Below are 17457 nucleotides of genomic sequence, written 5' to 3'. Positions count from 1 at the left end.
AACCCTCACAGAGAGAGAGAGGAGGGTAACAGACTAACCCTCACACAGAGAGAGAGAGACAGGAGGGTAACCGACTAACCCTCACAGAGAGAGAGAGAGAGAGGGGAGGGTAACAGACTAACCCTCACAGAGAGAGAGAGGGGAGGGTAACAGACTAACCCTCACAGAGAGAGAGAGAGAGAGGGGGGATAACAGACTAACCCTCACAGAGAGAGAGAGAGGAGGGTAACAGACTAACCCTCACAGAGAGAGAGAGATGGGAGGGTAACAGACTAACCCTCACAGAGAGAGAGAGACAGTAGGGTAACATACTAACCCTCACAGAGCGAGAGAGACAGGAAGGTAACAGACTAACCCTCACAGAGGGAGAGAGAGACAGGAGGGTAACAGACTAACCCTCACAGAGAGAGAGAGACAGGAGGGTAACAGACTAACCCTCACAGAGAGAGAGAGACAGGAGGGTAACAGACTAACCCTCACAGAGGGAGAGAGAGACAGGAGGGTAACAGACTAACCCTCACAGAGAGAGAGAGAGAGAGAGACAGGAGGGTAACAGACTAACCTCACAGAGAGAGAGAGAGACAGAAGGGTAACAGACTAATCCTCACACAGAGAGAGAGACAGGAGGGTAACAGACTAATCCTCACAGAGAGAGAGAGAGAGAGGGGGGGGTAACAGACTAACCCTCACAGAGAGTGAGAGACAGAAGGGTAACAGACTAATCCTCACAGAGAGAGAGAGACAGGAGGGTAACAGACTAACCCTCACAGAGAGAGAGAGACCGGAGGGTAACATACTAACCCTCACAGAGAGAGAGAGAGACAGAAGGGTAACATACTAACCCTCACAGAGAGAGAGAGACAGGAGGGTAACAGACTAACCCTCACAGAGAGAGAGAGACATGAGGGTAACAGACTAACCCTCACAGAGAGAGAGACATGAGGGTAACAGACTAACCCTCACAGAGAGAGAGACAGGAGGGTAACAGACTAACCCTCACAGAGAGAGAGACAGGAGGGTAACAGACTAACCCTCACAGAGAGAGAGAGACAGGAGGGTAACAGACTAACCCTCACAGAGAGAGAGAGACAGGAGGGTAACATACTAACCCTCACAGAGAGAGAGAGACAGGAGGGGCAGACTAACCCTCACAGAGAGATAGAGACAGGAGGGTAACAGACTAACCCTCACACAGACAGATATACAGGAGGGGCAGACTAACACTCAACGAGATCAGATCTCTCTCCATGCCAGAGTGTGCATAGCTGTCATCAAGGCAAAGGGTGGCTACTTTGAAGAGTCTTAAAAATATATTTTGATTTGTTCAACACTTGTTTGGTTACTACATGATTTCATATGTGTTATTTCATAGTTTTGATGTCTTCACCTTTATTCTACAGTGTAGAAAATAGTAAAAATAAATTAAAACCCTTGAATGAGTAAGTGTGTGCAAACTTTTGACTGGTACTGTACATATAAAAACAACGTAAGAAAATTATGAAAAAACAGAACAAACAAATTTGAGATAGACTCAGTGAGCATAGCCTTGCTATTGAGAAAGGCCGCCGTAGGCAGACCTGGCTCTCAAGAGAAGGCAGGCTAGGTGCACACTGCCCACAAAATGAGGTGGAAACTGAGCTGCACTTCCTAACCTCCTGCCAAATGTATGACCATATTAGAGACACATATTTCCCTCACATTACACAGATCCACAAAGAATTTGAAAACAAATCCAATTTTGATAAACTCCCATATCTACTGGGTGAAATACCACAGTGTGCAATCACAGCAGCAAGATTTGTGACCTGTTGCCACAAGAACAGGGAAACCAGTGAAGAACAAACAACATTGTAAATGCAACCCATATATATGTTTATTTATTTTCCCTTTTGTACTTGAACTATTTGCAGATAAAGAGATTTTGAAATGTCTTTAATCTTTTGGAATTTTGTGAGTGTAATGTTTACTGGAAAAAAATATATGTTTAATTCACTTTTGTTTATTATCTATTTCACTTGCTTTGGCAATGTAAACATATGTTTCCCATGCCAATAAAGCCCTTTGAATTGAATTGAATTGAGAGAGAGAGAAAGAGAGAGGTATAGAGAGAGAGAGAGGTATGGAGAGAGAGAGGTGTAGAGAGAGAGAGATGTATAGAGAGAGAGAGAGAGAGAGAGACAGAGAGAGGTATATAGAGAGAAAGAGGTGTAGAGAGAGAGAGAGAGAGAGAGAGAGAGAGAGCAGATTATAGAGACAGAGAGAGGTATAGAGAGAGACATTGTGTACTCTCTGCTTTCTCCAGAGTAGGAAACTGTGTTTATGTGATTCATAGAAGAGGAGGAAAAATAAATACATTCTTTGTCTACAAGAAAAAACAAAATGTTTCTTTTTACTTCCCCCATCCCCTCCGAGACACACATCCACATCACTCAGAGGTAGGATCACAGCAGCAGGGCCAGACACAGGGCAACGCCCCTGGAGCAGTTTAGCGTGTTTGCTCAAGGGCACAGCAGAAAGAGATGGCCCTCATTTTCAATGACTGACTGCAGCCTTATGCAGCTTTTTCATGTTTCTCGTGTTTATTTATTTTTTGGTGTTTTGATGTTGTTCATGTTCCAGGTCACTTGTAGGAGAGGTATTCCGACCTCAGTGGGACTTCCCGGATATATACATCTTCAATAAATCTGGTTTTTTTTTCCCGTGTTTTGATGATTTTATTGTCTTCCCACCTTTTTCAGACCTGAGGAAGAACTTTGAGGAGGAGCCAGTGGGGAAGGAAGTAGCGTTGAACCAGGAAGTGTTGTTACACTGTCATCCTCCAGAGGGCGTACCACCAGCTGAGGTTAGAGATGGGAGATATGCACTGTTGTCCGATTCTCTACTTTTTTTAAACCAAAAATGTAAACTTGCTTAATCATGGATTTCAAAGCACTTCAAACATAAAGCTACACAGAGAAATGTACAACAAGACCTTAGATCAGTGTCTATGTGCCAGCTTCATCCTTCTCTTCAAGGAGTGGTAGAGAGGCCCCTGCCTTCCAATAAGCTTCATCCTTCTCTTCAATAATTCTATCTCTAATTATTATCCCTTATTGATTTCTGATCACTTTTTCATCAGAGGGAGGGAGGCAGTATATCACAGTGTTGAGTCTCATCCCTCAGGGCTGGTTCTCGGGCTGGGGATCTCAGGCCTTAGTCCTTCTCTAGGTAGCTAATCACACAGCACAGACCAGTAGAAGAATAGCTAGCTACACTATCTGCAGCACAACGTAGGGACCACTGTCCGTGGGACAACGTAGGGACCACTGTCCGTGGGACAACTTAAGGACCACTGTCTGTGGGACAACGTAGGGACCACTGTCTGTGGGACAACTTAAGGACCACTGTCTGTGGGACAACTTAGGGATCACTGTCTGTGGGACAACTTAGGGACCACTGTCTGTGGGACAACGTAGGGACCACTGTCTGTGGGACAACTTAAGGACCACTGTCTGTGGGACAACGTAGGGACCACTGTCTGTGGGACAACTTAGGGACCACTGTCTGTGGGACAACGTAGGGACCACTGTCTGTGGGACAACTTAAGGACCACTGTCTGTGGGACAACGTAGGGACCACTGTCTGTGGGACAACGTAGGGACCACTGTCCGTGGGACAACATAGGGACCACTGTCTGTGGGACAACTTAAGGACCACTGTCCGTGGGACAACGTAGGGACCACTGTCTGTGGGACAACTTAAGGACCACTGTCTGTGGGACAACGTAGGGACCACTGTCTGTGGGACAACTTAAGGACCACTGTCTGTGGGACAACTTAGGGACCACTGTCTGTGGGACAACTTAGACACCACTGTCTGTGGGACAACTTAGGGACCACTGTCCGTGGGACAACTTAAGGACCACTGTCTGTGGGACAACGTAGGGACCACTGTCCGTGGGACAACTTAAGGACCACTGTCTGTGGGACAACTTAGGGACCACTGTCTGTGGGACAACTTAGGGACCACTGTCTGTGGGACAACTTAGAGACCACTGTCTGTGGCACAACTTAGGGACCACTGTCCGTGGGACAACTTAGGGACCACTGTCTGTGGGACAACTTAGACACCACTGTCTGTGGGACAACTTAGACACCACTGTATGTGGGACAACTTAAGGACCACTGTCTGTGGGACAACGTAGGGACCACTGTCTGTGGGACAACTTAGGGACCACTGTCTGTGGCACAACGTAGGGACCACTGTCCGTGGGACAACTTAAGGACCACTGTCTGTGGGACAATGTAAGGACCACTGTCTGTGGGACAACTTAGGGACCACTGTCTGTGGGACAACTTAGGGACCACTGTCTGTGGGACAACTTAGGGACCACTGTCCGTGGGACAACTTAGGGACCACTGTCTGTGGGACAACTTCGACACCACTGTCTGTGGGACAACTTAGGGACCACTGTCTGTGGGACAACTTAGGGACCACTGTCCGTGGGACAACTTAGGGACCACTGTCTGTGGGACAACTTAGGGACCACTGTCTGTGGGACAACTTAAGGACCACTGTCTGTGGGACAACTTAGGGACCACTGTCTGTGGGACAACTTAGGGACCATTGTCTGTGGGACAACTTAGGGACCACTGTCCGTGGGACAACTTAGGGACCACTGTCTGTGGGACAACTTAGGGACCACTGTCTGTGGGACAACGTAGGGACCACTGTCTGTGGGACAACTTAAGGACCACTGTCTGTGGGACAACGTAGGGACCACTGTCTGTGGGACAACGTAGGGACCACTGTCCGTGGGACAACGTAGGGACCACTGTCTGTGGGACAACTTAAGGACCACTGTCCGTGGGACAACGTAGGGACCACTGTCTGTGGGACAACTTAAGGACCACTGTCTGTGGGACAACGTAGGGACCACTGTCTGTGGGACAACTTAAGGACCACTGTCTGTGGGACAACTTAGGGACCACTGTCTGTGGGACAACTTAGACACCACTGTCTGTGCGACAACTTAGGGACCACTGTCCGTGGGACAACTTAAGGACCACTGTCTGTGGGACAACGTAGGGACCACTGTCCGTGGGACAACTTAAGGACCACTGTCTGTGGGACAACTTAGGGACCACTGTCTGTGGGACAACTTAGGGACCACTGTCTGTGGGACAACTTAGGGACCACTGTCTGTGGCACAACTTAGGGACCACTGTCCGTGGGACAACTTAGGGACCACTGTCTGTGGGACAACTTAGACACCACTGTCTGTGGGACAACTTAGACACCACTGTATGTGGGACAACTTAGGGACCACTGTCCGTGGGACAACTTAAGGACCACTGTCTGTGGGACAATGTAGGGACCACTGTCTGTGGGACAACTTAGGGACCACTGTCTGTGGCACAACGTAGGGACCACTGTCCGTGGGACAACTTAAGGACCACTGTCTGTGGGACAATGTAAGGACCACTGTCTGTGGCACAACTTAGGGACCACTGTCCGTGGGACAACTTAAGGACCACTGTCTGTGGGACAACTTAGGGACCACTGTCTGTGGGACAACTTAAGGACCACTGTCTGTGGGACAACTTAGGGACCACTGTATGTGGGACAACTTAAGGACCACTGTCTGTGGGACAACTTAGGGACCACTGTCTGTGGGACAACTTAGGGACCACTGTCTGTGGGACAACTTAGGGACCACTGTCCGTGGGACAACTTATGGACCACTGTCTGTGGGACAACTTCGACACCACTGTCCGTGGGACAACTTAGGGACCACTGTCTGTGGGACAACTTAGGGACCACTGTCTGTGGGACAACTTAGGGACCACTGTCTGTGGGACAACTTAGGGACCACTGTCCGTGGGACAACTTAGGGACCACTGTCTGTTGGACAACTTAGGGACCACTGTCTGTGGGACAACTTAGGGACCACTGTCTGTGGGACAACTTAGGGAACACTGTCCGTGGGACAACTTAGGCACCACTGTCTGTGGGACAACTTAGGGACCACTGTCTGTGGGACAACTTAGGGACGACTTTCTGTGGGACAGCGTAGTGGGACAGCGTATCGACAGTGGTCCCCAACTTAGGGACCACTATCTGTGGGACAACTTAGGGACCACTGTCCATGGGACAACTTAGGGACCACTGTCCATGGGACAACTTAGGGACCACTGTCTGTGGGACAACTTAGGGACGACTTTCTGTGGGACAGCGTGTCGACCACTGTCCTTGGGACAGTGTAGAAACCAGTATCAGAATAGCCAGAATGTTTTGTGGATAGCACAGGAAAAGTCAGAGGATATTCCTAAATGGCATCCTATTCCCTACATAGTGCACTACTATATGGGCCCTGGTCAAAAGTAGTGCACTACTATATGGGTCCTGTTCAAAAGTAGGGCACTACTATGGGTCCTGGTCAAAAGTAGGGCACTATATATGGAATAGGGTGCCATTTTGGACACTGCATGGAGCAACAGCAGAAAAAGCCAGCCACTGTCCAACAGCATACAACATCATGGCTGTTAGAGCCACTCCAATATAATTATGGGACTCTAAACAACAACAAGCTAGCTAGCTAGAGAGCAGTATGGCTGTTAGAGCCACTCCAATATAATTATGGGACTCTAAACAACAACAAGCTAGCTAGCTAGAGAGCAGTATGGCTGTTAGAGCCACTCCAATAGAATTATGGGACTCTAAACAACAACAAGCTAGCTAGCTAGAGAACAGTATGGTTGTTAGAGCCACTCCAATATAATTATGGGACTCTAAACAACAACAAGCTAGCTAGCTAGAGAACAGTATGGTTGTTAGAGCCACTCCAATATAATTATGGGACTCTAAACAACAACAAGCTAGCTAGCTAGAGAACAGTATGGCTGTTAGAGCCACTCCAATAGAATTATGGGACTCTAAACAACAACAAGCTAGCTAGCTAGAGAACAGTATGGCTGTTAGAGCCACTCCAATAGAATTATGGGACTCTAAACAACAACAAGCTAGCTAGCTAGAGAACAGTATGGTTGTTAGAGCCACTCCAATATAATTATGGGACTCTAAACAACAACAAGCTAGCTAGCTAGAGAACAGTATGGTTGTTAGAGCCACTCAATAGATTTCTGGGACTCTAAACAAGAACAACATGAGAACAGCCAGCTAGCCAGAGGACAGGATGAAACAGCAATGTCATCCTGCTCTGCCAGGTTTGTGTAGGAGCAGCTGAGAGCATGTGAGGAAAGCTAGCCCCTGTTCAACAGCAGAGGCAGAACATCGGTTCTGTTAGAGACAACAAGGTTCAGGGACCGTCACCGTAGCAATACGACCAGAGATAGTCAGGAGGACACAGCAGACGGACAGAGTGTAGCAGAGCAACAGCTAGAAAAGATCTGAGAAGTCACACGGACTGTAGAGGAATAGGAGAGATGCTAGCTACTCTAAAAAACAGAATAGGAGAGATGCTAGCTACTCTAAAAAACAGAATAGGAGAGATGCTAGCTACTCTAAAAAACAGAATAGGAGAGATGCTAGCTACTCTAAAAAACAGAATAGGAGAGATGCTAGCTACTCTAAAAAACAGAATAGGAGAGATGCTAGCTACTCTAAAAACAGAATAGGAGAGATGCTAGCTACTCTAAAAACAGAATAGGAGAGATGCTAGCTACTCTAACAGGGATTAGACTGGACATAACCTTTCAAACAGAGACATAGTTACTCTAACAGAGATTAGACTGGACATAACCTTACAGAGACATAGTTACTCTAACAGGGATTAGACTGGACATAACCTTTCAAACAGAGACACATGTAGAATTCACAATGTTTATCTACAGCTCTGAAATGATTTATTGAATACCTTCCCCCTTGTCTGGGTATGTAATAATGTTATCTCGCCAGTGGGCCCATCATCCTCAGGGCAGGGGATGTGGACAGGCCCGTCCCTCTGTCTATCCCTGGTTGAGAACATGAAAACGCAGTTTGTTTGAAGCTTCCAGGTCTGTTATTTTCAGGTGGAGTGGCAGAGGAACGAGCATGTGATCGACCCGGTAAGCGACCCCAATTTCTTGGTGACTGCGGACCGTAATCTGATCATCAAACAGGCCAGGCTGGCGGACACAGCCAACTACACCTGCGTGGCCAAGAACATTGTGGCTCGACGAAAGAGCTCCCCCGCCACCGTTCTGGTCTACGGTATGTACACACAGAGATACGCACACACACACGCACACACACACGCACACACACACATAAATGTACATACACACACACAGACACAAAAGTGCACAAACACACAAACAGACAGAGAGGCAGGCAGGCAGGCAGGCAGGCAGGCAGGCAGGCAGACAGACAGACAGACAGACAGACAGACAGACAGACAGACAGACAGACAGACAGACAGACAGACAGACAGACAGACAGACAGACAGACAGACAGACAGACACACACACACACACACACACACACACACACACACACACACACTGCCCTGTTTTGTTAGCATAATGCCACACCTCGAAACCCCCACAAACTGACCCAGTCTGTGATTTATATGATGTAAGCTCCAGTAGTTCCCTCTGCCAGCGGATAACCAAACGGATACAGAAACCACCTCAAATCTTCCAGTATCTATATAGTAACAACTAGTCTACACAGACACAGACAGCTGATATAGTAACAACTAGTCTATACAGACACAGACAGCTGATATAGTAACAACTAGTCTATACAGACACAGACAGCTGATAGAGTAACAACTAGTCTACACAGACACAGACAGCTGATATAGTAACAACTAGTCTATGCAGACAAAGACAGCTGATATAGTAACAACTAGTCTATACAGACACAGACAGCTGATATAGTAACCTCTAGTCTATACAGACACAGACAGCTGATATAGTAACAACTAGTCTATACAGACACAGAGACAGACAGCTGATATAGTAACAACTAGTCTATACAGACACAGACAGCTGATATAGTAACATCTAGTCTATACAGACACAGACAGCTGATATAGTAACATCTAGTCTATACAGATACAGTCAGCTGATATAGTAACAACTAGTCTACACAGACACAGACAGCTGATATAGTAACAACTAGTCTATACAGACACAGACAGCTGATATAGTAACATCTAGTCTATACAGATACAGTCAGCTGATATAGTAACAACTAGTCTATACAGACACAGACAGCTGATATAGTAACATCTAGTCTATACAGACACAGACAGCTGATATAGTAACAACTAGTCTATACAGACACAGACAGCTGATATAGTAACAACTAGTCTATGCAGACACAGACAGCAGATATAGTAACAACTAGTCTATACAGACACAGACACAGACAGCTGATATAGTAACAACTAGTCTATTACGACACAGACAGCTGATATAGTAACAACGAGTCTATACAGACACAGACAGCTGATATAGTAACAACTAGTCTATACAGACACAGACAGCTGATATAGTAACAACTAGTCTATACAGACACAGACAGCAGATATAGTAACAACTAGTCTATACAGACACAGACACAGACAGATGATATAGTAACAACTAGTCTATACAGACACAGACAGCTGATATAGTAACAACTAGTCTATACAGACACAGACAGCTGATATAGTAACAACTAGTCTATACAGACAAAGACAGCTGATATAAAAACAACTAGTCTATACAGACACAGACAGCTGATATAGTAACAACTAGTCTATACAGACACAGACAGTTGATATAGTAACAACTAGTATATATAGACACAGACAGCTGATATAGTAACAACTAGTCTATACAGACACAGACAGCTGATATAGTAACATCTAGTCTATACAGACACAGACACAGCCAGCTGATATAGTAAAAACTAGTCTATACAGACACAGACAGAGACAGCTGAAATAATAACACCTAATCTATACAGACACAGACACAGACAGCTGAAATAGTAACAACTAGTCTATACAGACACAGACACAGACACAGACAGCTGATATAGTAACAACTAGTCTATACAGACACAGACAGCTGATATAGTAACAACTTGTCTATACAGACACAGACACAGACAGCTGATATAGTAACAACTAGTCTACAAAGACACAGACAGCGGATATAGTAACAACTAGTCTATACAGACAGAGACACAGACACAGACAGCTGATATAGTAACAACTAGTCTATACAGACACAGACAGCTGATATAGTAACAACTAGTATATATAGACACAGACAGCTAATATAGTAACAACTAGTCCATACAGACACAGACAGCTGATATAGTAACATCTAGTCTATACAGACACAGACACAGCCAGCTGATATAGTAACAACTAGTCTATACAGACATAGATAGCTGATATAATAACATCTCGTCTATACAGACACAGACACAGACAGCTGAAATAATAACAACTAGTCTATACAGACACAGACACAGACAGCTGAAATAGTAACAACTAGTCTATACAGACACAGACAGAGACAGCTGAAATCATAACACCTAATCTATACAGACACAGACACAGACAGCTGAAATAGTAACAACTAGTCTATACAGACACAGACACATACAGCTGATATAGTAACAACTAGTCTATACAGACACAGACAGCTGATATAGTAACAACTAGTCTATACAGACACAGACAGCTGATATAGTAACATCTAGTCTATACAGACACAGACAAAGACAGCTGATTTAGTAACAACTAGTCTATACAGATACAGACAGCTGATATAGTAACATCTAGTCTGTACAGACACAGAGACAGACAGCTGATATAGTAAGAAACTAGTCTATACAGACACAGACAGCTGATATAGTAACAACTAGTCTATACAGACACAGACAGCTGATATAGTAACATCTAGTCTATACAGACACAGACAAAGACAGCTGATTTAGTAACAACTAGTCTATACAGATACAGACAGCTGATATAGTAACATCTAGTCTATACAGACACAGCGACAGACAGCTGATATAGTAACAACTAGTCTATATAGACACAGACAGCTGATATAGTAACAACTAGTCTATACAGACACAGACAGCTGATATAGTAACAACTAGTCTATACAGACACAGAAAGCGGATATAGTAACAACTCGCCTATACAGACACAGACAGCTGATATAGTAACAACTAGTCTATACAGACACAGACACAGCCAGCTGATATAGTAACAACTAGTCTATACAGACACAGACAGCTGATATAAAAACAACTAGTCTATACAGACTCAGACAGCTGATATAGTAACAACTAGTCTATACAGACACAGACAGTTGATATAGTAACAACTAGTATATATAGACACAGACAGCTGATATAGTAACAACTAGTCTATACAGACACAGACAGCTGATATAGTAACATCTAGTCTATACAGACACAGACACAGCCAGCTGATATAATAACAACTAGTCTATACAGACACAGACAGCTGATATAGTAACAACTAGTCTATACAGACACAGACAGCTGATATAGTAACATCTAGTCTGTACAGACACAGACAAAGACAGCTGATTTAGAAACAACTAGTCTATACAGATACAGACAGCTGATATAGTAACAACTATTCTATACAGACACAGAGACAGACAGCTGATATAGTAACAACTAGTCTATACAGACACAGACAGCTGATATAGTAACAACTAGTCTATACAGACACAGACAGCTGATATAAAAACATCTAGTCTATACAGACACAGACAGTGGATATAGTAACAACTAGTCTATACAGACAGAGACACAGAAACAGACAGCTGAAATAATAACAACTAGTCTATACAGACACAGACACACACAGCTGAAATAGTAACATCTAGTCTATACAGACACAGACAGAGAAAGCTGAAATAATAACACCTAATCTATACAGACACAGACACAGACAGCTGAAATAGTAACAACTAGTCTATACAGACACAGACAGCTGATATAGTAACAACTAGTCTATACAGACACAGACACATACAGCTGATATAGTAACAACTAGTCTATACAGACACAGACAGCTGATATAGTAACATCTAGTCTGTACAGACACAGACAAAGACAGCTGATTTAGAAACAACTAGTCTATACAGATACAGACAGCTGATATAGTAACAACTATTCTATACAGACACAGAGACAGACAGCTGATATAGTAACAACTAGTCTATATAGACACAGACAGCTGATATAGTAACAACTAGTCTATACAGACACAGACAGCTGATATAGTAACACCTAGTCTATACAGACAAAGACAGCTGATATAGTAACATCTAGTCTATACAGATACAGACAGCTGATATAGAAACATCTAGACTATACACACAGAGACACAGACAGCGGATGTAGTAACATCTAGTCTATACAGACACAGACAACTGATATAGTAACATCTAGTCTATACAGACACAGACAGCTGATATAGTAACAACTAGTCTATATAGACACAGACAGCGGATATAGTAACAACTAGTCTATACAGACACAGGCAGCTGATAAAGTAACATCTAGTCTATACAGACACAGACACAGCCAGCTGATATAGTAACAACTAGTCTATACAGACACAGATAGCTGATATAATAACATCTCGTCTATACAGACACAGACACAGACAGCTGAAATAATAACAACTAGTCTATACAGACACAGACAGAGACAGCTGAAATAATAACACCTAATCTATACAGACACAGACACAGACAGCTGAAATAGTAACAATTAGTCTATACAGACACAGACACAGACAGATGATATAGTAACAACTAGTCTATACAGACACAGACAGCTGATATAGTAACAACTAGTCTATACAGACACAGACAGCTGATATAGTAACAACTAGTCTATACAGACACAGAGAGCTGATATAAAATCAACTAGTCTATACAGACACAGACAGCGGACATAGTAACAACTAGTCTATACAGACACAGACACAGACAGCTGATATAGTAACAACTAGTCTATACAGACACAGACACATACAGCTGATATAGTAACAACTAGTCTATACAGACACAGACAGCTGATATAGTAACATCTAGTCTGTACAGACACAGACAAAGACAGCTGATTTAGAAACAACTAGTCTATACAGATACAGACAGCTGATATAGTAACAACTATTCTATACAGACACAGAGACAGACAGCTGATATAGTAACAACTAGTCTATATAGACACAGACAGCTGATATAGTAACAACTAGTCTATACAGACACAGACAGCTGATATAGTAACACCTAGTCTATACAGACAAAGACAGCTGATATAGCAACATCTAGTCTATACAGATACAGACAGCTGATATAGTAACATCTAGACTATACACACAGAGACACAGACAGCGGATGTAGTAACATCTAGTCTATACAGACACAGACAACTGATATAGTAACATCTATTCTATACAGACACAGACAGCTGATATAGTAACAACTAGTCTATATAGACACAGACAGCGGATATAGTAACAACTAGTCTATACAGACACAGACACATACACAGACAGCTGATATAGTAACAACTAGTCTATACAGACACAGACAGCTGATATAGTAACAACTAGTCTATACAGACACAGACAGCTGATATAGTAACAACTAGTCTATACAGACACAGACAGCTGATATAAAATCAACTAGTCTGTACAGACACAGACAGCGGATATGGTAACAACTAGTCTATACAGACACAGACACAGACAGCTGATATAGTAACAACTAGTCTATACAGACACAGACAGCTGATATAGTAACAACTAGTCTATACAGACACAGACAGCTGATATAAAAACATCTAGTCTATATAGAAACAGACAGTGTATATAGTAACATCTAGTCTATACAGACACAGACAGCTGATATAGTAACATCTAGTCTATACAAACACAGACACAGACAGCTGATATAGTAACAACTAGTCTATACAGACACAGACAGCTGATATCGTAACATCTAGTCTATACAGATACAGTCAGCTGATATAGTAACAACTAGTCTATACAGACACAGACAGCTGATATAGTAACATCTAGTCTATACAGACACAGACAGCTGATATAGTAACAACTAGTCTATACAGACACAGACAGCTGATATAGTAACAACTAGTCTATACAGACACAGACAGCAGATATAGTAACAACTAGTCTATACAGACACAGACACAGACAGCTGATATAGTAACAACTAGTCTATTACGACACAGACAGCTGATATAGTAACAACGAGTCTATACAGACACAGACAGCTGATATAGTAACAACTAGTCTATACAGACACAGACAGCTGATATAGTAACAACTAGTCTATACAGACACAGACAGCAGATATAGTAACAACTAGTCTATACAGACACAGACACAGACACAGACAGATGATATAGTAACAACTAGTCTATACAGACACAGACAGCTGATATAGTAACAACTAGTCTATACAGACACAGACAGCTGATATAAAAACAACTAGTCTATACAGACACAGACAGCTGATATAGTAACAACTAGTCTATACAGACACAGACAGTTGATATAGTAACAACTAGTATATATAGACACAGACAGCTGATATAGTAACAACTAGTCTATACAGACACAGACAGCTGATATAGTAACATCTAGTCTATACAGACACAGACACAGCCAGCTGATATAGTAACAACTAGTCTATACAGACACAGATAGCTGATATAATAACATCTCGTCTATACAGACACAGACACAGACTGCTGAAATAATAACAACTAGTCTATACAGACACAGACAGAGACAGCTGAAATAATAACACCTAATCTATACAGACACAGACAGCTGAAATAGTAACAATGAGTCTATACAGACACAGACACAGACACAGACAGATGATATAGTAACAACTAGTCTATACAGACACAGACAGCTGATATAGTAACACCTAGTCTATACAGACAAAGACAGCTGATATAGTAACATCTAGTCTATACAGATACAGACAGCTGATATAGAAACATCTAGACTATACACACAGAGACACAGACAGCGGATGTAGTAACATCTAGTCTATACAGACACAGACAACTGATATAGTAACATCTAGTCTATACAGACACAGACAGCTGATATAGTAACAACTAGTCTATGTAGACACAGACAGCGGATATAGTAACAACTAGTCTATACAGACACAGACAGCTGATATAGTAACATCTAGTCTATACAGACACAGACACAGCCAGCTGATATAGTAACAACTAGTCTATACAGACACAGATAGCTGATATAATAACATCTCGTCTATACAGACACAGACACAGACAGCTGAAATAATAACAACTAGTCTATACAGACACAGACAGAGACAGCTGAAATAATAACACCTAATCTATACAGACACAGACACAGACAGCTGAAATAGTAACAATTAGTCTATACAGACACAGACACAGACACAGACAGATGATATAGTAACAACTAGTCTATACAGACACAGACAGCTGATATAGTAACAACTAGTCTATACAGACACAGACAGCTGATATAGTAACAACTAGTCTATACAGACACAGAGAGCTGATATAAAATCAACTAGTCTATACAGACACAGACAGCGGACATAGTAACAACTAGTCTATACAGACACAGACACAGACAGCTGATATAGTAACAACTAGTCTATACAGACACAGACAGCTGATATAGTAACAACTAGTCTATACAGACACAGACAGCTGATATAAAAACTTCTAGTCTATACAGACACAGATAGCTGATATAATAACATCTCATCTATACAGACACAGACACAGACAGCTGAAATAATAACAACTAGTCTATACAGACACAGACACACACAGCTGAAATAGTAACATCTAGTCTATACAGACACAGACAGAGACAGCTGAAATAATAACACCTAATCTATACAGACACAGACACAGACAGCTGAAATAGTAACAACTAGTCTATACAGACACAGACAGCTGATATAGTAACAACTAGTCTATACAGACACAGACACATACAGCTGATATAGTAACAACTAGTCTATACAGACACAGACAGCTGATATAGTAACATCTAGTCTGTACAGACACAGACAAAGACAGCTGATTTAGAAACAACTAGTCTATACAGATACAGACAGCTGATATAGTAACAACTATTCTATACAGACACAGAGACAGACAGCTGATATAGTAACAACTAGTCTATATAGACACAGACAGCTGATATAGTAACAACTAGTCTATACAGACACAGACAGCTGATATAGTAACACCTAGTCTATACAGACAAAGACAGCTGATATAGTAACATCTAGTCTATATAGACACAGACAGTGTATATAGTAACATCTAGTCTACACAGACACAGTCACAGACAGCTGATATAGTAAAACTAGTCTATACAGACACAGACAGCTTATATAGTAACAACTAGTTCATACAAACACAGAAAGCGCATGTAGTAACAACTAGTCTATACAGACACAGACAGCTGATAAAGTAACAACTAGTCTGTACAGACACAGACAGCTGATATAGTAACAACGAGTCAATACAAACACAGACAGCTGATATAGTAACAACTAGTCTATACAGACACAGACAGCTGAAATAGTGACATCTAGTCTATACAGACACAGACAGCTGATATAGTAACAACTAGTCTATACAGACACAGACACAGACAGCTGATATAGTAACAACTAGTCTATACAGACAAAGACAGCTGATATAGTAACAACTAGTCTATACAGACACAGACAGCTGATATAGTAACATCTAGTCAATACAGACACAGACACAGACAGCTGATATAGTAACAACTAGTCTATACAGACACAGAAAGCTGATATATTAACATCTAATCTATACAGACACAGACACAGACACAGACAGCTGATATAGTAACAACTAGTCTATACAGACACAGACAGCTGATATAGTAACATCTAGTCTGCACAGACACAGACACAGACAGCTGATATAGTAAAACTAGTCTATACAGACACAGACAGCTGATATAGTAACAACTAGTCTATACAGACACAGAAAGCGCATATAGTAACAAGTAGTCTATACAGACACAGACACAGACAGCTGATAAAGTAACAACTAGACTGTACAGACACAGACAGCTGATATAGTAACAACTAGTCTATACAGACACAGACACATACAGCTGAAATAGTAACAACTAGTCTATACAGACACATACAGCTGATATAGTAACAACTAGTCTATACAGACACAGACAGCTGATATAGTAACATCTAGTCTATACAGACACAGACAAAGACAGCTGATTTAGTAACAACTAGTCTATACAGATACAGACAGCTGATATAGTAGCATCTAGTCTATACAGACACAGACAGCTGATATAGTAACAACTAGTCTATACAGACACAGACAGCGGACATAGTAACAACTAGTCTATACAGACA

General features: G+C 42.3%; 1 protein-coding gene across 1 annotated transcript in view; it reads left to right on the top strand.

The window, feature by feature from the left end:
• LOC115206768 (netrin receptor unc-5 homolog) overlaps positions 1-17457 on the top strand; it is a 40988-nt gene that overhangs the window by 1340 nt on the left and 22191 nt on the right. The window contains exons 2-3 of the mRNA XM_029773971.1: positions 2739-2842; positions 8010-8210. Of these exons, the coding sequence (XP_029629831.1) occupies positions 2739-2842; positions 8010-8210 (305 nt within the window). The remainder of the gene's footprint in view (positions 1-2738; positions 2843-8009; positions 8211-17457) is intronic.

Source organism: Salmo trutta, chromosome 13, assembly GCF_901001165.1.
Source record: "Salmo trutta chromosome 13, fSalTru1.1, whole genome shotgun sequence".
NCBI classification, from domain to species: domain Eukaryota; kingdom Metazoa; phylum Chordata; class Actinopteri; order Salmoniformes; family Salmonidae; genus Salmo; species Salmo trutta.
The sequence above is the reverse complement of the archived record's forward strand: the minus strand, read 5'-3'. Positions and strand labels throughout refer to the sequence as shown.